Here is a 25,147-nt window from a genome sequence, read left to right as displayed (position 1 = left end):
TCTTCCATCCATCCATTTCCCAACCCGCTGAATCCAAACATAGGGTCACGGGGGTCTGCTGGAGCCAATCCCAGCCAACACGGGGCACAAGGCAGGAACCAATCCTGGGCAGGGTGCCAACTCACCGCAGGACACACACAAACGCACCCACACACCAAGCACACACTAGGGCCAATTTAGAATTGCCAATCCACCTAACCGGCATGTCTTTGGACTGTGGGAGGGAACCGGATCGCCCAGAGGAAACCCACGCAGACACTGGGAGAACATGCAAACTCCACGCAGGGAGGACCTGGGAAGCGAACCCAGGTCTCCTAACTGCGAGGCAGCAGCGCTACCACTGCGCCACCGTGCCGCCATCCCACAGCTTTTGGTTAGTAAAAGTCTTTATTATTACTATAGGGATAATGTTGTTTTCAAGCATGCTAACAAAGTTTATAATTACTTCCGCAAACTCATTGATGTCATCTGTGCATGACCAGAATATGTCCCAGTCTATGCCATTGAACGCCTCCTGTGGCATGGCTTCTGATTGTGTAGATCTGTGCTTTAATTCCCTTGTGACTGGGGCTTCCTGACAAAACCTTTGCTTACATTCTGGCATGAGGAAAACAGCATTATGATCTGATCTCCCATATGCTATAGGGAAACAGCTTTGTAGCCCTGCTTGTACGGTATGTATATAGTCTCTAAGGATGATACCGATGAACAGGGAGCACAGAAAAAAAAGAAACTATTGAAGCTGGAGAAAACCTGTTCTTCAATAGTTCCTTATTATTTTTTAGAAAGTGACTTAGGGTGTTATATTTAAATTAAATTGTAAATACAGTCATATGACAAAAATTTTGAACCCCCCCCTTAATTCTTTGGATTTTTGTTTATCATTGGCTGAGCTTTCAAAGTAGCAACTTTCTTTTAATATATGACATGCCTTATGGAAACAATAGTATTTCAGCAGTGCCATTAAGTTTATTGGATTAACAGAAAATATTCAATATGCATCATAACAAAATTAGACAGGTGCATAAATTTGGGCACCCCAACAGAGATATGACATCAATACTTAGTTGAGAATCCTTTTGCAAATATTACAGCCTCTAGACGCCTCCTATAGCCTTTGATGAGTGTCTGGATTCTGGATGGAGGTATTTTTGACCATTCATCTATACATCTCTCCAGTTCAATTAAATTTGATGGCTGCCGAGCATGGAGAGTCTGCTTCAAATCATCCCATTAACTTTCGATGATAATCATGTCAGGGGACACTGACAGCCATTCCAGAACATTGTACTTCCCCCTCTGCATGAATGCCTTTGTAGATTTCGAACTGTGTTTTGGGTCATCGTCTTGGTGGAATAGCCAAACTCTGCGTAACTTCAACTTTGTGGCTGATACTTGAACATTATCCTGAAGAATTTGTTGATATTGGGTTTAATTCATCTGACCCTCGACTTTAACAAGGACCTCAGTCTCTGAACTAGCCACACAGCCCCACAGCATGATGGAACCTCCACCAAATTTGACAGTAGGTAGCAGGTGTTTTTCTTGGAATGTGGTGTTCTTCTTCCACCATGCAAAGCGCTTTTTGTTATGACCAAATAACTCAGTTTTTGTCTCATCAGTCCAAAGCAATTTGTTCCAAAATGAATCTGGCTTATCTAAATGAGCATTTCCATACAACAAGCGACTCTGTTTGTGGTGTGAGTGCAGAAATGGCTTCTTTCTCATCATCCTGCCATACAGATGTTCTTTGTGCAAATTGTGTTGAATTGTAGAACGATGTACAGATACACCATCTGCAACAAGATGTTCTTGCAGGTCTTTGGAGGTGATCTGTGGTCTATAACCATTCTCACAATCCTGCACATATGCCACTCCTGTATTTTTCTTGGCCTGCCCGACCTGGGTTTAACTGCAACTCTGCCTGTGGCCTTCCATTTCCTGATTACATTCCTTACAGTTGAAACTGACAGTTTAAACCTCTGAGATAGCTTTTTGTAGCCTTTCCCTAAACCATGATACTGAACAATCTTTGTTTTCAGATCTTTTGAGAGTTGCTTTGAGGATCCCATGCTGTCACTCTTCAGAGGAGAGTCGAAGGGAAGCACAACTTGCAATTGACCACCTAAAATACCTTTTCTCGTGATTGGACACAATTGTCTATGAAGTTCAAGGCTTAACGAGCTAATCCAACCAATTTGGTGTTGCAAGTAATCAGTTTTGAACAGTTACATGATTTCAAATCAGCAAAATTACAAGGGGGCCCACATTTTTGCACAGACAGTTTTTCACATTTTGATTTAATTTCATACAACTAAATACTGCTTCACTATAAATCTTTGTTTGGAAAACACCCCAGTACTCAGATGTTCCTAGGAAATAAAAGACATACCACTGTTATCTTTTTTTGCTGAAAGTATAGTATTATGCAGGCTGAGAGGGGTTCCCAAACCTTTTCATATGACTGTATAAGGAGAGCTTTATGAAAGTACAGACAAGTTGGCCCATACATAAATATTAAGACATATACACAAGGTAAAGGAAATGCAGAACTCACACATATGAAAAGCCTAATTGCAACCAGATAGGGCAAGTACAATGAAGACTTTTAAGTCCGATGATAAATTATTCAAAACTGAAGTTAAAGGTTGAAGTTAAAGGAATTCAGTGGTCACCCTTCCCAACACTTGGTTGAAAAGTTGACATCCGTGTAGTTCATAGAACTGATTTGTGCATTTTCTATAATTAGCACTTTTTGGATAATCCTGTCCAGTATTCATGAAATGACATTATTTGTTCCTGATCAAAAACAATCATCTCCAATTCTGTTTAAGTTAAAGTTAGTAGATACTACATGTTCTTTATCGCAGTGTACATCAGAAGCTCAGTAAAGAGGAATGCAATTTGGAGCAGTATTTCTTTTCTTGTCCATGTCTTTAGTTATGAATGATACTAGATAAATGCTATTAATAGATTTGACCATTATAGTTTTATAAGAGTAATGCTTAGTTTAGATATCTACGGCTACCCAGTCATGCTGATCAAAATTTAAAAAGATAACATTAATGAGTACTTTGTTAATTCTGTGTTGTACATTATCAATAGATAATATGTGTTGTTAAGGTTTATGAATGAAGATCATCATATAAAAACTAAAATGTAAAATTATGTAATTTCAACTAAAAAACCTTTAAAAGAAAAAATAAATAAATTTGGGTTGTAAATATGTCATTCTTGTTAAAATACTTTTTTATATAATACTTTTACATTTTATTCTTTTATTTATTTTTTTTCTCTGCAGCATTACATCATCAAACAAATCTAAAATCAGCAAGTTGGCAATCTTTGCTTCTGAAGCAGTCGTCCTAAATGACACCTCAATAGAAGCTGAAGGCTTGGGTAGCAGAGATGATCCAAAGCGTGTTGAGGACAATGAAAAGCAAGGTGTTCAGTACAGCTACACAGCCTTCCATATTATGATGTGTCTGGCATCCCTTTACATAATGATGACCATAACCAACTGGTACAGGTTAGTACTGTTGTTGTGCACAGTGTGCATATTTTAAGTTGTGAATACACAGATATTGTTCTGCCTTGACTCTAAAAGCATCTAATGTCATTTTTCTAAAGACAACATTGTTTCAGATATAATACAGTGTTTATTATTTTTAAATTGTTCTTATTGGATGACAAAACATCGTGAAACCCAGAAAAGTGCTGCTTTTATTATTTCTGTTAAACTGATCATATCTGCTAGAGACACATTAATTGTGTTTTTCTGTTGAATTTTTATCCTTCTGCTATTTTCCCAAACTACTAAAATTGTACATATCTCAGGGGTTGTGGGAATCATGCCTTTTGTTTAAAAATTCCTAGTTAAGTGAAAACATCCTGCTTCTTGTTCCAAGACAACCAAAAAATAACAGTAGTACTACATTTTCATTATTGCCAGCTTTTTCCAGTTATGAGGTGACAGCTGCTCAAGTTGTGAAGAGGGGGGCTGAACTCACCCCAAGGAGATGTGGTCGCTCCTCCGAAACCCCCTCTTAAACGGTGATACAATGGGAAACAAATATATATTTTTTTTTAACCTTCTCTTTGCTCGATCAGCTGCTGGCTTGCTGCTGTCGTGCCGCGTGATCTGCATCTCACACGGCGCTTCAAACATTTAAAAGCCTGTACAGCCAGCTGTCCTACTCTTTGTCTTTTATATCCGGCCCCAGGCGTGGTTAAATCTCTTGGCACAAAGTCTTATCTCACGGGATGCGAGTTCTTGATATTTTTTAGTTTATAATTTAAAAACAAAATAAGAATCTGAAAATCTAACAACATCACAATAAAGTTTGATAAATTCTGAAAAGAATGATACCAAACATATATAAATAGGTGTTAAAATAAGCCAATTTAAAGTGTGACAAAAAAGTCACATAAAATTGTTGCACAAAATCGTTGCACTTTTAGGCTTAGGATTTCATATACATAGAGTAGATATATATATTCTATAACCAGTCAGAACACCTCAGTTTTTCTTCAGACTTAATTAGTTGAAATGCAATTATACATAGATAGATACTTTATTAATCCCAAGGGGAAATTCATATACTCCAGCAGCAGCATACTGATAAAAAACAATATTAAATTAAAGAGCGATAAAAATGCAGGTAAAGCAGACAATAATTTTGTATAATGTTAACGTTTACACCACCGGGTGGAATTGAAGAGTCGCATAGTGTGGGGGAGGAACAATCTCCTCAGTCTGTCAGTGGAGCAGGACGGTGACAGCAGTCTGTCGCTGAAGCTACTCCTCTGTCTGGAGATGATCCTGTTCAGTGGATGCAGTGGATTTTCCATGATTGACAGGAGCCTGCTCTGCGCCCGTCACACTGCCACGGATGTCAAACTGTCCAGCTCCGTCCCTACAATATAGCCTGCCTTCCTCAGCAGTTTGTCCAGGCATGAGGCATCCCTCTTCTTTATGCTGCCACCTCAGCACACCACCGCATAGAAGAGGGCGCTCGCCACAACCGTCTAACAGAACATCTGCAGCATCTTATTGTAGATGTTGAAAGACGCCAGCCTTCTAAGGAAGTATAGTCGCCTCTGTCTTCTCTTGCACAGAGCACCAGTATTGGCAGTCCAGTCCAATTTATCATCCAGCTGCACTCCCAGGTATTTATAGGTCTGTACCCTCTGTACAGTCACCTCTGATGATCACAGGGTCCACGAGGGGCCTGGTCCTCCTAAAATCCACCACCAGCTCCTTGGTTTTGCTAGTGTTCAGTTGCAGGTGGTTTGAGTCGCACCATTTAACAAAGTCCTTGATTAGGTTCCTATATTCCTCCCCCTGCCCACTCCTGATGCAGCCCACGATAGCAGTGTCATCAGCGGACTTTTGGCAGGACTCTGAATCGTATTGGAAGTCTGATGTATATAGGCTGAACAGGACCGGAGAAAGCACAGTCCCCTGCAGTGCTCCTGTGTTGCTAACCATAATGCCAGACCTGCAGTTCCCAAGACGCACATACTGAGGTCTGTCTGTAAAATAGTCTGCGATCCATGCCACCAGGTATGAATCTACTCCCATCTCTGTCAGCTTGTCCCTAAGGAGCAGAGGTTGGATGGTGTTGAAGGCACTAGAGAAGTCCAGAAACCTAATTCTTACAGCACCACTGCCTCTGCCTAAGTGGGAGAGGGATCGGTGTAGCATGTAGGTGATGGCATCCTCCGCTCCCGCCTTCTCCTGGTACGCCTCAGGTGGTGAAGCAGCAGCCGCTCCATAGTCTTCATCACATGTGACATCAGAGCGACAGGCCGGAAGTCATTCAGCTCATTAGGACGTGATATCTTTGGGACTGGGTTGATGCAAGATGTTTTCCAAAGCTTTGAGACTCTCCCCTGTTCCAAGCTCAGGTTGAAGATGTGCTGTAGAGGACTCCCAGTTCCAACGCACAGGCCTTCAGCACTTGTGGCGATACTCCATCTGGACCCACTGCTTTGCTGGCATGAAGTCTCCTCAGCTCTCTGCTTACCTGGGCTGCTGTAATTGTGGGTGGTGGGGATACTCTCTCCTATGCTGGTATCAGCAGAAGGATGGGTGGAGGGTGCAGTACTCCGAGGTGAGAGTGAATTAGGGTGGTCAAACCTGTTAAAGAAGTTGTTCATCAGGTTTGCTCTCTCCACATCTCTCTCGATGATGGCACCCCGCTTCGAGCTGCAGCCAGTGATGATCTTCATCCCATCCCACACTTCTTTCATGCTGTTATTCTGCAACCTCTGCTCCAACTTTCTCCTGTATGGCTCCTTCGCCGCCCTGAGCTGGACTCGGAGTTCCTTCTGCACGCGCTTGAGCTCATGCTGATCACCGCCTTTAAAAGCCCTTTTCTTCTGGTTCAAAAGGCCCTTGATGTCACTTGTAATCCATGGCTTGTTGTTGGCATAGCAGCGTACTGTTCTTACTGGAACTACAATGTCCATACAGAAGTTGATGTAGTCAGTAGTGCAGTCAACAACCTTCTCAATGTTCTCACTATGTGACCCCTGCAGAATATCCCAGTCCATAGTTCCAAAGCAGTTTCTCAGAGCCTGCTCTGCCTCAGGGGACCACTTCCTGAATGAGCGTGTGGTTGTAGGTAGCTCCCTCACTCTTGGTTTGTAGTGAGGCTGAAGCCACAATGAATGACCTAAAATGGTGAAAAGGTAAGCAGTATACTGTCAGAGGTTTAAATTTAAAGTTTTAGGGTTACCAAAACCTCAAAAAATGACATTCCAGAATATTACAAATAGGCCTTCTTCAGGGAACAACTAATAGGTTACAATCTAAAGATGTTCTGCAGTAATTAAACTAAAATATGCCTTGCAAGCTGAAGCAAACAGTTTTCACAGGTGTCCCAACTTCTGTTAATTTCTTAAAAACACTCCATCTGTCTTAAAGAGTTGGAACAGATGCTCATTCATTGCATTTCACTTGATTAAATTTGAAGAAAAACTGGAAAAACTGAGGTGTTCTAAAACTTTTTACCAGTAGTGTACATAAAAGTATGTTTACAATTATTGTTCAAAAGAAAAAAGACATGCAGGTTTTGATTATTACAATAGCTTTATTAACTCAACAGCTTTATTAACTTAAAACAATACCACAGTGGCACAGGGTACTTGGGTATAATCTCAGAAGTGCTCAAATTGCCAGCCTTCGTTATTTACACATTCTTGTAGTCTACTTGTTACACTCAAGCACACTTGGCACAGAGTTCTTTGAAGACAAATAATGCAAATAAATAATAACAATAATAAATAAATAAATACTAATACAAGAATAAACTCTGTGTTTCACATACTAATAACTATAAATCTACTTTTGCCCACCCCTGTATATTTACAGTACCCTTCATTCTGTTTGAGACAAAGACACATTTCCTTGATTTACCCCTCTGCTCCACAGTTTAAAATTACAAGTCAAATAATTTTAAAGTGCACATTGCAAACTTTCATTTATGGGTATTAACACTTTTTGTACATGGTCCCACATTTCATGGCAACATAATGTTTGGGAAACAGCAATGGCAAATATATTAAATCATCATTTTTAATACTTTGTTGCATATTCTCTGTGTGAAGTCAGCAATTCATAGACATCACCAGTAATACTTTGCCATGGCTCTGATGCAGCCATCTTCATCTCCTGCTTGTTTCGGGGTCTTATCCCCTTAAGTTTTGTCTTTAGTTTATTGGAAGCATGCTCTCATGGATTTTAATCTGGTGACTAGCTTGGCCATTCAAGAAGTTTCCATTTTTTAGCTTTGAAAAACTCCTCCCTTTTTCAAAAATCAATATGTTCTTTTGCAGCTGGCATTGTGTAAATCTAATAGGGGGGTTCCTTTAAGTCAAGTCTTGTGAGGTGTTGCAGTGGATGCGGGACATCCCCTACACCACTCAACCAAGGCATTCTCCGCATCTGGATATATTAGCAAGATTGTTGTTCAACTTTTATTGTTTATTTCTTACAATAACATAAGATGTAGATGTGGCATACAAGAAAGACAGAGAGAGAGACTGGGACCGTGGCTGGGTTATGCATTTGATGTTAAGTTTCAGTCAAAGACTGCAACTTGGGCCTGAAGCTGGAGCTACATGTGAATTTGTTAATTAGGTTAATCTGCTAAACAGCAAGGGAAGTAAAATCTGACCACTTAAAGTTGCTGGTCTGAGTTTTTCTGAGACCTCTTTACCAGGTTTCCTTTTTTATTTCTCAGTATTTTATTTTACAATGCCTTTTTTCTACATTATACCATTACCGGAAAGCAGAAAAAACACATCAGTATTTTAAAGAGTGCAACATGTATGCAGAATTCACCATTTTAGTTAGGCTGTCCTCATTGGCATTACAGATGCCATGGTCACTTGCTTAACTAACAAATGAGAAGTGAACAAACGTATGAAAAAGCAATATAAGATGAATGGAAAATACATTAGGTACAGTGGTGCTTGAAAGTTTGTGAACCCTTTAGAATTTTCTATATTTCTGCATAAAATATGACCTAAAACATCATCGGATTTTCACTCAAGTCCTAAAAGTAGATAAAGAGAAACCATTAAAACAAATGAGACCAAAATATTAGACTTAGTCATTTATTTATTGAGGAAAATGATTGAATATTGCATATTTGTGAGCGGCAAAAGTATGTGAACCTCTAGGATTAGCAGTTGGTTTGAAGGTGAAATTCGAGTCGGGTGTTTTCAATCAATGGGATGACAATCAAGTGTGAGTGGGCACCCTGTGTTATTTAAAGAACAGGATCTATCAAAGTCTGCTCTTCACAACACGTTTGTGGAAGTGTATCATGACACGAACAAAGGAGATTTCTGAGGACCTTAGAAAAAGAGTTGTTGATGCTCATCAGGCTGGAAAAGGTTACAAAACCAACTCTAAAGAGTTTGAACTCCACCAATCCACAGTCAGACAGATTGTGTACAAATGGAGGAAATTCAAGACCATTGTTACCCTCCCTAAGAGTGGTCGACCAACAAAGATCACTCCAAGACCAAGGCGTGTAATAGTCGGCGAGGTCACAAAGGACCCCAGGGTAACTTCCAAGCAACTGAAGGCCTCTCTCACATCGGCTAATGTTCATGTTCACGAGTCCACCATCAGGAGAACACTGAATAACAATGGTGTGCATGGCAGGGTTGCAAGGAGAAAGCCACTGCTCTCTAAAGAAAGTTGCTGCTCGTCTGCAGTTTGCTAAAGATCACGAGGACAAACCAGAAGGCAAATATTGGAAGAATGTTTTGTGGACAGATGACACCAAAATAGAACTTTCTGGTTTAAATGAACAGCGTTATGTTTGGATAAAGGAAAACACTGCATTCCTGCATAAGAACCTTATCTCATCTGTGAAACATGGTGGTGGTAGGATCATGGTTTGGGCCTGTTTTGGTGCATCTGGGCCAGGAGGGCTTGCCTTCATTGATGGAACAATGAATTCTGAATTATATCAGAATTCTAAAGGAAAATGTCAGGACATCTGTCCATGAACTGAATCTCAAGAGAAGGTGGGTCGTGCAGCAAGACAACAACCCTAAACACACAAGTCGTTCTACCAAAGAATGGTTAAAGAAGAATAAAGTTAATGTTTTGGAATGGCCAAGTCAAAGTCCTGACCTTAATCCAATCGAAATGTTGTGGAAGGACCTGAAGCGAGCAGTTAATGTGAGGAAACCCACCAACATCCGAGAGTTGAAGCTGTTCTTTACGGAGGAATGGGCTAAAATTCCTCCAAGCCGGTGTGCAGGAATGATCAAAAAAGTTACCAGAAATGTTTAGTTGCAGTTATTGCTGCAAAGGGGGGTCACACCAGATACTGAAAGCAAAGGTTCACATACTTTTGCCACTCACAAATATGTAATATTCAATCATTTTCCTCAATAAATAAATGACCACGTATAATAATTTTGTCTCATTTGTTTAACTGGTTTCTCTTCATCTACTTTTAGGACTTGAGTGAAAATCTGATAATGTTTTAGGTCATATTTATGCAGAAATATTGAAAATTCTAAAGGGTTCACAAACTTTCAAGCACCACTGTAAATGGATAAAACTCTGCTGCCTGTTTTTTTTTTTTGAACTACATACTAAATTGTGTGGCTTGTCCACTAAGATGAGCTTTCGTTAGCTTCCATATCATTTTCTGGAATTCTCTAATAAGCTTTATGGAGGAGGCTATAAGAGGAAAAAAACATAATCCACATACCAGCTCCCCAGTTATATTTTCTAGTAAAGCAAAGCACATGCTTTTTTGCTAAAATAATCCAGAATGAGCAGTGCAGGTCTGGGGTGTTTGTGTTTTTTGGGGATGACCAGTGAAGTCGTAGTAAGGTTTTCATTTATTTTGAGGTTTGTTTTTGCCATTTTGTTTTGCTGTGTCACCCCATCAGTCATCTAAGGAGCTGGAGGTTTTTACTTTGTTTCCTGCCAATACTCTCCATTAAAGAGGACTATGGTATGTTGTTTCCTTACCTGGAACCTTTACTTAGCTAGATTACACACTCCACCCAGGATTGGTTTTTCACTTGTACTTCTGGTTCTGCCTGTTGTCTTTCCAGGACATCAGGATCACATACTGTAAAGGGGATATACTGTACCGATCAGCCACAACGTTAAAAGTGAATAATATAGATTATTTTGTTACAATGGCACTTGTCAAGGCAGCAGTCAGTTCTTGAAGATGATGTGTTGGAAGCATAAAAATGGGAATACATAAGGATCTGAGTAACTATGACAAGGCTCAAACTGTGATGGCTAGACCACTGGGTTAGAGGATTTCCAAAATGTCAGGTTTTCTGGGGTGTTCCTGGTATGCAAGTGGTTAGTACCTACCAAGAGCTACTGTAGCACAAATTATTTTAAAAAACTCAATGCTGGCCATAATAGAAAGGTGTCAGAACACACAGCGCACAGCTTGCTGTGAATGGGGCTGTAGCCACAGACTGGTCAGTGTGCCCATGCTGATCCCTGTCCACCACTGAAAGCATCTTCACATTTTATTTTTAGATCACTGCGGGGCTTTGTTTGCCCACCTAACCCCAACCCCGCCGGTGCTACGCACCAACCACTTAGCATCTCTGCCGCTTGCGTTGTGAAGAGGATGGCTGAACGCACCCCAAGGAGACACAATCGCTGCTCCGACACCCCCTTGTAAACGGTGATACAATGGGAAACACATACAGTTTTTTTTTTTTTACCTCCTCTTTTATCGATCGGCTGCTGTTGCTGCCGTGCCGCATGATCTGCATTTCGCGTGGCGCACTTATGTCATATCACCTATGTCCATATATTTGATCTCTTTTCGCTTTTACCTTTTCATCAATATCGCATTGAATTTTGATTCCGTGTTTGGAATTACATTGTGTCAACGCAACTTACTGTATAACTGCCCATGAGTTAATATCGTTTCTTTCTGTCTACAAGAAATGTGTCTGACATAACCATGTAGGACCTTTCTAAATCTCTTTGTATAAGCTCTTATCTCGCAGGGCTTCCAGCCCCGGGCATGGTTACATCGCTTGGCACGAAGACTTATCTTGCGGGATGTGAAAGTGTCTCTGAGACAATCATGTCTTGTCTCTTTCCAAGATTTTTTTTTATAATAGAGAGATGTGGGTGGCTGGGTGCATGTATATTGTTTTACCTGGGGAAGAGATGGTAGCAGGATGCGCCATGAGAAGATCACAAGTCGATGGAGGCAGTGTGATGCTCTGGGCAATGTTCTGCTGGGAAACCTTGCTTTCTGGCATTCATGTGGATGTTGCTGTGACACATAACAAAACCTAAAGATTGTTGCAGATCACATAACACACCTTCAGGACAATGGTATTTCTTGAAGAGTTCAAAATGTTAACTTAGCCTCCAAATTCCCCAAGTATCAATTTAATCCAGTAATTGTGGGGTTTCCTAGAAAAAAGTCCAATCCATGGAGGCCCCACCTCATATACAGTAATACAGGACTTGTATATGCTGTTATCGTCTTGCTGCAAGATACCACAGGACACCTTCAGAGGTCTTGTGGAGTTTTGCCACCAAAACAGCTCTGATTCATCCAGGCATGGACAGGCGGCCTACTCAATATCAGGCAGGAGATTTTAATATTGTGACTGATCTGTGTACAGTTGCTGAACCTGGGTGTGTCTCTGGCTGCTTTGAATCATCCTGTTAGTGCTCCAGATCCTGCCCATCTTGCCAGCTAGGAGCCCCTTACATACATTTCATAAGTTGATAGAATTACAGAAATCTTCTTATATAATACGCACCCGTGGCTGTTTGTTTGTCTGTCCATGATTTTAAATCACCTGTAGCTCGAAAAATCGTTTCACCTATTGACTCGAAATTTGGTACACATATACCACGCGACATCTACTATCCACTTTTTGGGTGATGAATTTTATTACTCTTTTTATTTTTATTTTATTTTATTGTAGAATCAGCTGTCGGCAGAGCGCAGCAGTGTGGCGCGTGCGTATGGGCACCGTTCTCATTCCCTACCACCTTCGCTAATCATTCTTGAGGCAGATTGAAGACTTAAGTGCCAGCTTAAGTGAAAAATTAAAGAAAACATACTAAGTAATTGCAACACAAAAACTAACTTAATCAGCTTTAATGCGAAAAGATGCAGACGAAAGAAGAAAAGCAGCGGGCCGCTAGGGTGGAGAAAAGAAGAGCTGCTCAGGAAGCAGCAAGTGCATCAACCTCTGAGCAAAAGAATGATAAGCATACAGAGAAACAGGATGAAAACTAGGAATGCACAAGCCAAGTGTATTCACTGCACGTTATTGTGCAGTACGCCGTTACTGGTACATAATAAATGTGGAAAGGAATAAAAAAAAATGGAAACTAAATAAAAATTAAATCTTTGAAGGCTTATGGTTGTTAGGGAAAAGACAAAGTAAAAGTCCTGTTGACCTAGACCATCGGGCCCTTTCTGGACATTAAACACAGTCAAGTACAGTTAAAGACATGTCTATGCACACCAGTATACTGTAGGAAGTCTGATTCCTGCCTAATGCATGGTACTGTTGAGACAGACAACTATCTTTTGCATCCCAATAATAGAAAAGATTGATTGGAGAAGTTGATTACTATGTTATTAGAGTAAGTGCATTAGAACTTTAAAACTAGTACTATAAGATGGCACTGTAGAGGTGCAGATTATTTTAAAGGTGAGTACAATTTGCCTGTCTGATATCCCAGGTAGAAGACCTACTGGGCTGCATGGACAGTTCACTCATCAAACACTTTAGAATGAATGGCATAGAAATGCAGATAATAAATAGGTTGTGAAAAACTATATAATTTTCATGTTATAGTGAAAGCTTAACATTTAAAGTTTAAAACCCTGCCTTTGGACAGCCGAACTCAGTAGCATTTTATGATTTACCAGCTCTGCAGGGTTAATTTGATTAATCCACATCTCTCTCAATGTTGTAGTCACTGCCTTAGCAATCTTTTTCTCTACCATTCAGTCAGCATTTTTCTCATTTAGTTTTCAAAAACATCTCCTCCGTAGCTAGTTTTGTGGTACACCATCTGCCATAAGGTATTTAGGTCATGTTTGGGTGAGTCATAGACCATCTGTTTATTTGCAGCTGATCTTAAGCAGAAAGCACTTCAGTGCTCAAATTAAAAAAAAAAGTAAAGCACTTCCTGAATTGGAGAAATTGCAAAGTTCTAAACTGTGAAACCGTAAAAAGGAACAGTCTATTTTACATCACAGACTAGTCTATAATTCTGAGGAGTAGTTGGGATTTCATTTGATTTATTCAATGAACTTATGGCATTGGCCCCAATGAAGGAATGAAGTACAGTGCTGTGTGTTAATTATACTGTAGATGGTGCTGTTAGTTCAAGATGGTTAATAAACATCCTCACTGGAAGTAGAGAGTTTAAAAGAGAGGGTTCTGTTGAAATATAAATTTATTAAAGTGATATGCGTAAAAGGTGAGGTGTAACGATCCACTCGTATGCGAATTTTGTCTGCACAGTCTGGTAGTCATATGCCTAACTAATCACGTCGCTGCTATTAAAAAATGGTGAAAAATATCAGATTAGCTATTATTCTAAATAGAACTTAAAAATAATTTATTGTTTCTGTATTGTTAATTTGGCAAGTTAATCAGTGTGGGTCTTGTTGAGGAATATCTTATTCAGGACTGATTTGTACTTTCTTGTTGAGGAATATCTTATTCAGGACTGATTTGTACTTTCTGTTTATTACTCTTATGTTTTAGTCATTCTATAATTCATTTAGCTCCAGTCTGAATTTGTACCATATATTTCTGAGGCATTCATGATTTTGATTAGTTTTACTTGTGACATAATTTCAGCATCATCTTGGATGATACTTTGCCACATTGGCACCACTGTTTTGTGCACAGGTTAATGGCTGAGACCATGTTGTTGTTGGCAGTGGTGCCCTGTTACTGAGTAAATGTTCCCATTCCCGATGCTTACTGTCAAGACATTTGTATTTACGGCAGATACACATCTGTTCTTGCATCAGCTTGTTGGATTGTAGATATCTCGCTTCACAATCCTTTATTTTCCTTTTGGTGTTTCAAGTAGGTTCAAAATGCCAGCAGGAAGGATATATCATTTTTGGATTTTATTTCTGACTAGAAGAATACCCGCGCTTCGCAGCGGAGAAGTAGTGTGTTAAAGAAGTTATGAAAAAGAAAAGCAAACATTTTAAAAATAACGTAAGATGATTGTTAATGTAATTGTTTTGTCATTGATACGAGTGTCGTTGTCATATCTATCTATTTATATTATTTAAATATATATAGCAAAATACCTGCGATTGGCAGCGGAGAAGTAAAAAGAAAAGGAAACATTTTAATAATAACGTAACATGATTGACAATGTAATTGTTTTGTCATTGTCATGAGTGTTGCTGGCATATATATATATATATATATATATATATATATATATATATATATATACTAGCAAAATACCGCTTCGCAGCGAGAAGTAGTGTGTTAAAGAAGCAATGAAAAAGAAAAGGAAACATTTTGAAAATAACGTAACATGATTGTCAATGTAATTGTTTTGTCACTGTTGTGAGTGATGAGTGTTGTTGTCATATATATATATATATATATATATATATATATAAATATAAATATATATACTGTATATATATTTACACACACACACAAACATATATATATATACATATCTATACATATACACATACATATACATACACACATACATACACACACATATATACACACAAATACATATATATATACATACACACACACATATATAAACATATATATACATATACATACATATCTACATATATACACACACAGCTATTTCGTATCAGTGCAATACGCTGTTTGTTAAAACAGATGACACCCGCTCTTACGTGCAAGTCTGCGTGGATATTATGAACTATCGTATTTGTTCAAGTTCTAAAACCTAGAAATATAAATAAAATGTGTTCCTTTCAGCAATAACAAATCAAATCATTCAGTTGTCTTTGCTCATATGTCATTTTAGAGCTGGACGCCTGGCATCTTTTTTTGGCAACAGGTTCGTTTCTGTTTGGTGTGAGGTTCTGTGTTGTGGAGATTCTCAGGATGGATTGCAGGTGCTCATCAGTGAGGCGACTCCTGTGTGCTGTTTTGTTAGTCTTTATCACTGAGAAGAGCTTCTCACACAGATATGTGCTACCAAACATGCACAAGGTTCGAGCCGCATGTAGACGGACTTTTTTTGTTCTTCAAAGTCACCAAAGCGCCGTGCAAACTCAGTGCGCTCAGTTTATCATCAAAGTGCGTATTTGGGAACACCGTAGTGACGACTTGGTTTAACATTACTTGGTAACAGGGAAAGTGGGGCAAGTGGTTGTGTCTCCCATAAAAGCAGTCTCAATTGAAATCACTTTGTGATTGTGCACGGTAAAAACGTCCGCTGAAGTGTCAGATTCTTATTTAATTCTTCTGCTTTCTGTATCTTCTGCATTGCATTCAGGTCTTTCAGGTTACCCTGATGTTTTGTTTTATAGTGCCGTCTTAGATTAAATTCTGTAATTACAGCCACATTAGCTCCACAAATGAGACACACGGGTTCAGTAAACATATACTCAGCCTCCCATCGGTTTTTAAAGGCTCTATTTTCAGAATCAACTTTTCTTTTCAGCATCGTGTGAGCTAGCTTCGCAATAACTTGCAGCATCTTAAGGTAGACTTGATTAATGCGGTAACTGTTCGGCAAGGCAGCTGAAGCGCTGCATTATGGGATCTGTAGTTTATTGTGTTACCAGCGCTTCATATACCCGGGCTTTAATAACAATAATACAGTATATAAAATGATCTCGCGGGCTGGATATAATTACACGCGGGCGGATGTGGCCCGGCCCTTGAGTTTGACACATATGGACTAAATAGAACTTGAAAAGATATATTTTTCAAATGTGATCGCAATTCAGATAGAGTTGACGCAAGACTACAGCCTGCATGCCTCAATAAGTCATCCTCCCCTTGCCCTTACTTTTTTACCGTTCATCTAATGAATACACTGAGTATGGCTTTACCAAAACAATCACTGATGGCGAATAAAGTATCCATTATTCGAGTATGTAGATCGGGTTATATATATATATATACACATATATATATACCCGCGTATCGCAGCGGAGAAGTAGTGTGTTAAAAAAGGTAGAAAAAGAAAAGGGAACATTTTAAAAATAACGTAACATGATTGTCAATATACAGTAATTGTTTTGTGAGTGTTACTGAATGTTGCTGTCATCAAGGATTTGATTATCATTATTTCTTTCAATCAGGCTCGTATTTGTAGGATGTGTTCAAGTTACATTCCGTGTTTGTCAATCGTTGTAAAGATAAGAGGTTTCATTCATCGATTAGTTCCTTACTGCATCAATAAACAGCTCGTCTTCCTTTTTATCTGTGATGTGACAAACTGCATGCATGGGTTTTTTTTTTTTTTACACTGTCTTCCTTTAGCAGGACATTCACTTTTTCCACCGTGTGCTTTGTTTCCGCAGTAGCTGCACTTATGAATATGATTGTATGTATAAGACGCTTCATATTTTTTTGCTGCCTTCTCAATTGTGTAATTCGGTTTTTGCTCAGCACTCTTTGGAACTGTTGCTTTTTGTCTGCGCATTGCGTCAGTTCACGTGAGCCACTTGGTGTTCTTGCATCGAAGGTTCACAGCTGTGCTGGTGCCATCTCGTGTAATGTCAGCTAAGACCCGGCAATTAAAAGTTTCTCTCGCAGTTTCAATGAGTTTGTGCCAAACACCACCCTGACCATCTCATCTTCCTCTGCATAAGCACAGTCCTTCACCCGTGAACATTTACCGGTAGTGTTTGTACTGATGGACGGCCTTATATGGGCAGGCACTAAATTACAAACGCTAGTGGCAACCTGTCTATGAAATTAATTTAATATAAACTTACGGTTCATGCCGTGCTTTGTTTCCGCATATGCATCATTTGCTTCATAATGTTTTTCTGCCTTCTCAATTGTGAAATGGTGTTTTGTGCTTGGAGTTCTTCCTTGTTCTCTACGTACTTACATAGGAGGCGTGATGATGTCACACGAAACTCCGCCCCCCACGGCCATCTCCAACTCAAGACTCCATTACATTATATGGGGAAAAATAGCTTCCAGTTATGACCCTTATGCATAGAATTTCGAAATGAAACCTGCCCAACTTTTGTAAGTAAGCTGTAAGGAATGAACCTGCCAAATTTCAGCCTTCTACCTACACGGCAAGTTGGAGAATTAGTGAGTGAGTGAGTGAGTGAGTGAGTGAGTGAGGGCTTTGCCTTTTATTAGTATAGACTAGCAGAATACCCGCCAGCGAGAGTAGTGTGTTAAAGAAGGTGAAAAGAAAAGGAAAAATTTGAAAAATAACGTAACTTGATTGTTAATGTAATTGTTTTGTCATTGATATGAGTGTTGTTCTCATATCTATCTATCTATATATATATATATATATATATATATATATATATATATATATATATATATATATATATATATATATATCTATCTATCTATCTATCTATCTATATATATATATATATATCTAGATCTACCTATCTATATATATATATATATATCTAGATCTATCTATCTATCTATATCTATATATATATATATATATATATATATATATATATTATATATATTTATATATATTATATATATTTATATATATATATATTATATATATAATATATATATATATATACACATACATACACATACATACCCGCGCTTGGCAGCGGAGAAGTAGTGTGTTAAAGAAGGAAAGAGAAAGAAAAGGAAACATTTTGAAAATAACGTAACATGATTGTCAATGTAATTGTTTTGTCACTGTTATGAGTGTCGCTGTGATATATATATATATATATATATATATATATATATATATATATAGCAAAATACCCGCTTACAGCGATGTCATGTGTTAAAGAAGTTATGAAAAGAAAAGGAAACATTTTAAAAATAATGTAACATGATTGTCAAAGTAATTGTTTTGTGTATTTGGCAGCGTCACAAAGTTTTTTTCGTCTACCTGCATCAGAAAATGTACCACAACGTCTGACACGCCTCCTTTTTAGTGTTTTCTCACAGCTTGGATTGCTGCTGTCATATATATACACACACACACATACATACATACATACATACATACATACATACATACATACATACATACATACATACATACATACATATCTTCATATCTACATATCTATATACATATCTACATATATATATATACATACCCTTCTACATCATATATACACACACATACATACATACATACACACGCACAAATTATATATATGTGTGTATGTACTGTATGTATGTATGCATGTGTGTGTGTGTGTGTATATATATATATATATATATATATATATATATATATATATATATATATATACACATACATATACTTGTGTGTATGTTTGTATGTGTCTATATGTGTGTGTATAGCTTTGGTCACTGTGTGCAAGGGAAAAATAATAAAATATAGTCTATAAGTTATTAAACAGTAAAACAACGTTTTAAGAAGTACAGGTACATTGAGCACTACTGGAGTGGTTTCAGGTAAACTACATTTTAAAGACGGTGTAACACAACAGGTAAGTAACTAACAGCAGCTAAAATGTATATGGATCATCTCTCGGTAGTAGATCCCTTTTGAAAGGCGCTACACGACGGCTGTGGTATAGAAATTACATTTTCTATGTGAACGTTCAAATTTGTGCCTCTGGTAATGTGCCTTACCGGCAATTAAAGAAAATTAGTTTTGTGTCCTCTGCACTGTTAAGAGAAAGGCTTTGGTTTGGGATAAAAGGTGTAAAGAAAGGAAAGTTGCCTTTTCTTTTATATAGTATAGAGAGATGTGTTCGCTGACGTTATGATCTCCTTTTGGGGACAGTTGCGTTGGGTCTTGTGTAGACTGGTGAGACGTCCCGGCCGTTAATCAGCTGTGATGACACTGTCAGTCCTCCACTCGTGCGTGTCTTCATAATCCGAGGTGAGGATCTCATAATCGTATACGTGCAAAAAGAAAGTGTGAATCTCCTTAATATTATTTTTCCGTGGTGTAGAAAAGGGGTCCCGTGTTTGCACTTGTCTGGGCTATAGCGCAGGGGGAGGATGAAAAAAATTAAAAGTGCTCACTTTGACTTAAGGCAGAAGCGCAGTCAGCGTCTCAAAGGCCGGCACAGCTATGCACGCGCGCTGGCTGCTCAACTTTTGCTGGGCAGGAGACCACAGTTTTTGCAGACACGTTCATGATATCAAAAGTCTCAGCGCTCTTTGGAGGACATTCATATATTATATATATAGCAAAATACCCGCGCCTCGCAGCGGAGAAGTAGTGTGTTAAAGAAGTAATGAAAAAGAAAAGGAAACATTTTAATAATAACGTAACATGATTGACATTGTCATGAGTGTTGCTGTCATATATATGCCTGCCTAAATAAGTCACCCTCGCTTTGCTCTTACTTTATTTACCGTTCATTTAATCATGGCTATTGGCGGAAAAATTATAAAATGGAAGGAGGATGGCTTTACCAAAACAATTATTGATGGCGAATCGATTATTCATAAAGCTTGAATTGGTTCTGTGTTAACCTCATATTTTTTCAGACTTCTTCTCAAACTAAGGTGGTGCCAGCGATCGCAGCGAGAAGTAGTGTGTTAAAAAGCTAGAAAAAGAAAAGGAACATTTTAAAAATAACGTAACATGACTGTCAATATACAGTATTTGTTTTGTGAGTGTTACTGAGTGTTGCTGTCATCAAGGATTTGATTATCATTATTTCTTTCAATCAGGTTCGTATTTGTAGGATGTGTTGTGTTCAAGTTACATTCCGTGTTTGTCAATCGTTGTAAAGATGACAGGTTTCATTCATCGATTCATTTCTTACTGCATCAATAAACAGCTCGTCTTCTTCTTTATCTGAGACCTGACACATTGCATGCACAGGTTTTTTTTACACTGTCTTCCTTTAGCGGGACATTAACTTTTTCCAACGTGTGCTTTGTTTCCGCAGTAGTTGGATTTATGAATATGCTTATCAGACGCTTCATATATTTTGCTGCCTTTTCAATTGTGTAATTCGGTTTTTGTTCAGCGCTCTTTGGAACTGTTGCCTTTATCTGTGCACTGCGTCAGTTCACGTGAGCCACTCGGTGTACATGCATCGAAGGTTCCCAGCTGTGCTGGTGCCATCTCCTGCTATGTCCATGGCTGTATTTAATGTTACCTTAGTCCTGGCACTTAAAACTTTCTCTCGCAGTTTCGCTGAGTTTGTGTCAAACACCACCATGGCCATCTCATCTTCCTCTCCATAAGCACAGTCCTTCACCCGTGAATATTTACCCGTGGCAGTTTGCTATTGGATTGCCGCTGACGGACGGCCTTATATGGGCAGGCACTAAATTACAAACGCCAGCGGCAGCCTGTCTATGAACTTACTTTAAAGTGTAGGTTTACATCGTGCTTTGTTTCCGAAGTAGCAGAACTCATGAATATGGTTGTATATGTCACTCACTCGCTTCTTATTGTTTCGCTGTCTTCTCAATTATATAATGCATGTTTTCTTCAGCGCTTTTTTCAGGTCTTCCTGGTTTTCTATGTACTGCGTGATTACGTGGGAGGCGTGATGATGTCACACGAAACTCCCCCACGGCGTTGAAGCTCATCTCCATTACAGTAAATGGAGAAAAACTGCTTCCAGTTATGACCATTACGCGTAGAATTTTGATATAAAACCTGCCCTACTTTTGTAAGGAAGCTGTAAGGAATGAACCTGCCAAATTTCAGCCTTCCACCCACACGGGAAGTTGGAGAATTAGTGATGAGTGAGTGAGTGAGTGAGTGAGTGAGTGAGGGCTTTGCCTTTTATTAGTATAGATTAGCTGAAGTACGTGGTGTTACCCGGGTATATTTATATAATGGGTTATGTTTTTTTTTTTTTTTAATGTTGACACTTTTGTCATTGCTGGCTGAAATGCAAGTGTCCCATCTGTCATCTCCATTACCGCTCTATCAGTTTCTCTGCTCTCATGTGTCGAAATGTGTTCTTTTTCTGTACGGCTGGATTTCATAATTGAAGTAACTCCTTGCTAGGTTTGGGCAATGAATTCCACTTCTTTGTATTTCCTGGTGTGGTTTCTGGAATTGATGTTTAATTCCACACTGCTGAACTTCATTGCTTGATTGCTAAAATGGGCAAAGCTACTGTTTTTTGTTTTGTTCCCCAATGCGTGATGAAGCATTTGAAACACCGTAAATCTTGTATGTTAGGTCTTGTTCACGAAATTTAGCATTTATATTACAAGTAACATCTACTCGTCTGTTTTGGGGTAATGCCTGTTTCTTGGTGTTTTTGCCCCTCCTGTTGTCACTTCCCAATGAAATTCATGAAACTCCATGAAGCCTAGATTTTAAATTATATGAACAATAATGTAAATATAAAATTTAGTTAAAGCAGGCATAGCTATTTTTGAGTGTTGTGTGATTTTTGTGTTGGTCCCCCATTACGCCACACCGACCAAACCTCCATTGTTTCCACTGAATGTTGCTATCACTGTAAGTAAGGCTAAACTGAAACTATATCCCAAGCTTATTTCCAGGGGCTGAATCCTTGTTTGCTTGATATCATGTTTTTAGTTTAGCAAATTACAACCCCCATTCCTTGATGGGCCTTTTGCTTGTTATATTGTTGTTGATGTTCTCTTGTCTCATCTCTTTTCAAAGTACAGTAAAATCCATTTCTTGGTCATCCACCCTCTTCTGTTTTGCTGCATCTTCCACATCAGTGTTCACATTGAGAATCCTGAGACTTTTTTTTTTTTATTATTTTTGTAGCATTGTTCAGGAGATTCACTCGAAAGAGGCCCTGAATATTCTGTTGTAACTCCCGTTAGGATGAAGCAATCTGAACCCCAAAAATACGCAATACCTTGATGTACGTGTAGTCAATTACATTACATGCAATGCTGGAAGTGGTTTCCATTTTCTGCCAGACATATTCTGACATGGCGCTCCATGTTCGCGAAAGTATCGGCAATAGCAGCAATTTCACGTTGGATGTTTTCTTTCAAATCTTCCACAGTCCTTGTTCCAATAAACTTTTTCTTTGAATATACCCAAGAAGGAAGAAGTCTGGTGGTGTGTCAGATCTGGCGACCGTGATGGCCAAAGCCCCTTTGAAATTACCCAGTTGCTGAAGAAGAATTCAGTGTCTGCCATGTTCCTTGCCGATGTGTGTCACATTGATCCATGTTGCTGGAAGTAACCTTCCATTAACTCACGATCATCATCCAGTTGATTCTGGCATCGCTTAAACTGCTCAGTACGGTACACCACTATCCTGATGAGAAGATGAGTGACTAAGTGAAGGGGTACGAGCGGTATGCACCCAGAAGTTGCAAATGAAGGTTAAATGTCACAACGGCTGTTCCGGTGTTCTGACGATTTGTCCTACTTTGTCGAAGTATCCTACCGTAATTTATTGTAAGTCGTAACATTAAACTTATAACGTTATACCATGTCATCATTTAACATGTTGTATTTAGAAGTCGTCTATCAAATTTATGGAAATGTTAACATTTCTCAATTTATTCTATATGCATCATTTAATGCCCGACGGAGACACAGCCTGATGCAAAGATTTTATAAGACGGTCATTACTCGTGCATGGATACAATGGCCTGTACAAGATTAAAAGTCACACATGCAAAATATACAACTTATAAAATGTTGACAGTAAATACCTATGCAGTAAACTGTAATAAATGCATTAATGTAGTAATGCTAAGTTGCGTAATTTTGGTCTGCGCATGCGTAGTATCAGTGAGTAGATCATTTCGATGGGTAGGATGTTTCTTTAGAATACCGGCGCCTACCTCATCGCTGTGACTCAGGTCCATCCCAGGTTATTCAAAGCTCCATTTACTGAGAAGCACATTGCATGTTGTTTCGTTCAGATTGCTTTGTCCTAGGGAGAGTTATTACAGATTATTCGGGGCCTCTTTCGAGTGAATCGCCCTGTATGATGAAGCTATAATGAAATCACCTTTCACTTGAATTACTGTTGTTATTGAGGAGCTGCTATTATATGAGATCTGTTTATGGCACAGCCAAAATATTAATGTGGTACTTGGTGTTCTATGCCAAAAGAACTTTCCTAGTGAATACAACTAATAAAACATAATCGAATAAAACATGTTTTCATTAAAATTACTTATTTCTTAGCTTTGTACACTAAAGGACATGCCAATATAAAATGTGCAATTCTTGAACCTCACGATAGCTTGCTTTGATGAAGGATGATTGGTCCGTGAGAAGAATGGAAAAATGAAGTGTGCTGCATTACATTGGGTTATTTCTTGTAGTGTGGCACATTTTAAACAAAAGTTTGTTATGAAATGGTTTACCAATGTGCCCTTTCTTAATTACTTGTGTTCCTAAATACATATTGCTTTTTTCTTCTATTTACAGCCCTTCTGCAAACTACACAACGATGACCAGTAAAGAGCCTGTCGTGTGGGTGAAGATAGCATCAAGTTGGCTGTGCCTGCTTCTTTATATATGGACAATGATTGCACCGCTTGTGTGCCCCACTCGGGATTTCAGCTAGATCTGCTTTATTTTTGCCTGCTTTGCTTAAACAAAACTACCATAAACATATAGGCCAAAGGCAATCTGACCAATTTTTCCTAGATTTCTAATGTTTTTACACAGCTCTGCCATTCATGTAAATACCAAACACATTTTACTGACTTTCATACCTTCTATCAAGACAATCCTGTAGTCTATTTTGTGCAGTTTTCTCCCTTCATTTAACACAGGGTAATACCTGGCTCAACTTGCAAAATTATTAACAAGTGACTCTCTGCCCTACATGTGTGTCAGCTGTCACTTGGACAAAATCACATTTACAGTAGAAAATAATGCAGAAACAGGAGACCAGCAATCTGTTGTTGTTTATTCGGAGAAAATTGTGATGTTCGCTCCATCATACTAGACCAGTGTATCCTACCACGGGCTTATCCTTTACCCGCTCTGTTGCCTTTATAATTTTGATCAACCTTTCAAATGATGAACAGAAGGGCCAGTGGTCGCCAGGTGCAGCTCCATTTGGTCAGGAATGGAGAAGAATGTCTTTGGGGCAAAAGAATAAGACATCAATTTGTCATTAGTGTGTCATATTCTTAGAAAAACTGAGGACTTATTTACCACTGTAGAGGCATCTCAACTTTCTTAAAAAAAAAAAAAAAAAAGGCTAAAGTCATTTTGATAAAAATCAATGTAACAGCTGTATTTAAGGACAGCATCAGATAACAATTCTGAGCAATCAATTAAAAGCATTTTTTATACATAAACAGGCCATAAGAAAAATCTCTCCATTATAAAAAAAAATAAATCTTGGGAGGGAGACGAGACGTGATCTTCTCGGAAGACAATTTGACGTGCTGCGAGAGACACTTTAACATCACGCGAGACAAGGCAGTGGGACAACATTTAAAACAAGTTCGCGGACATCTAAACTAGCAGTTGTTGGAATGCATTTGGCAGAGACAC

General features: G+C 38.7%; 1 protein-coding gene across 2 annotated transcripts in view; it reads left to right on the top strand.

Moving 5' to 3' along the window:
• The window catches only part of LOC120514783 (serine incorporator 3-like), a 102,676-nt gene extending 77,730 nt beyond the window's left edge, over window positions 1–24,946 (top strand). For both annotated transcript variants that reach the window (XM_039735339.1, XM_039735337.1), the window contains exons 9-10: window positions 3,302–3,529; window positions 24,065–24,946. In XM_039735339.1, coding sequence (XP_039591273.1) covers window positions 3,302–3,529; window positions 24,065–24,203 — 367 coding nt within the window. In that variant the 3' untranslated portion in view covers window positions 24,204–24,946. The remainder of the gene's footprint in view (window positions 1–3,301; window positions 3,530–24,064) is intronic.
• Window positions 24,947–25,147: the final 201 nt, after the last annotated feature.

Source organism: Polypterus senegalus, chromosome 14, assembly GCF_016835505.1.
Source record: "Polypterus senegalus isolate Bchr_013 chromosome 14, ASM1683550v1, whole genome shotgun sequence".
In the NCBI taxonomy this organism is placed as follows: Eukaryota; Metazoa; Chordata; class Cladistia; order Polypteriformes; family Polypteridae; genus Polypterus; species Polypterus senegalus.
The sequence above is the reverse complement of the archived record's forward strand: the minus strand, read 5'-3'. Positions and strand labels throughout refer to the sequence as shown.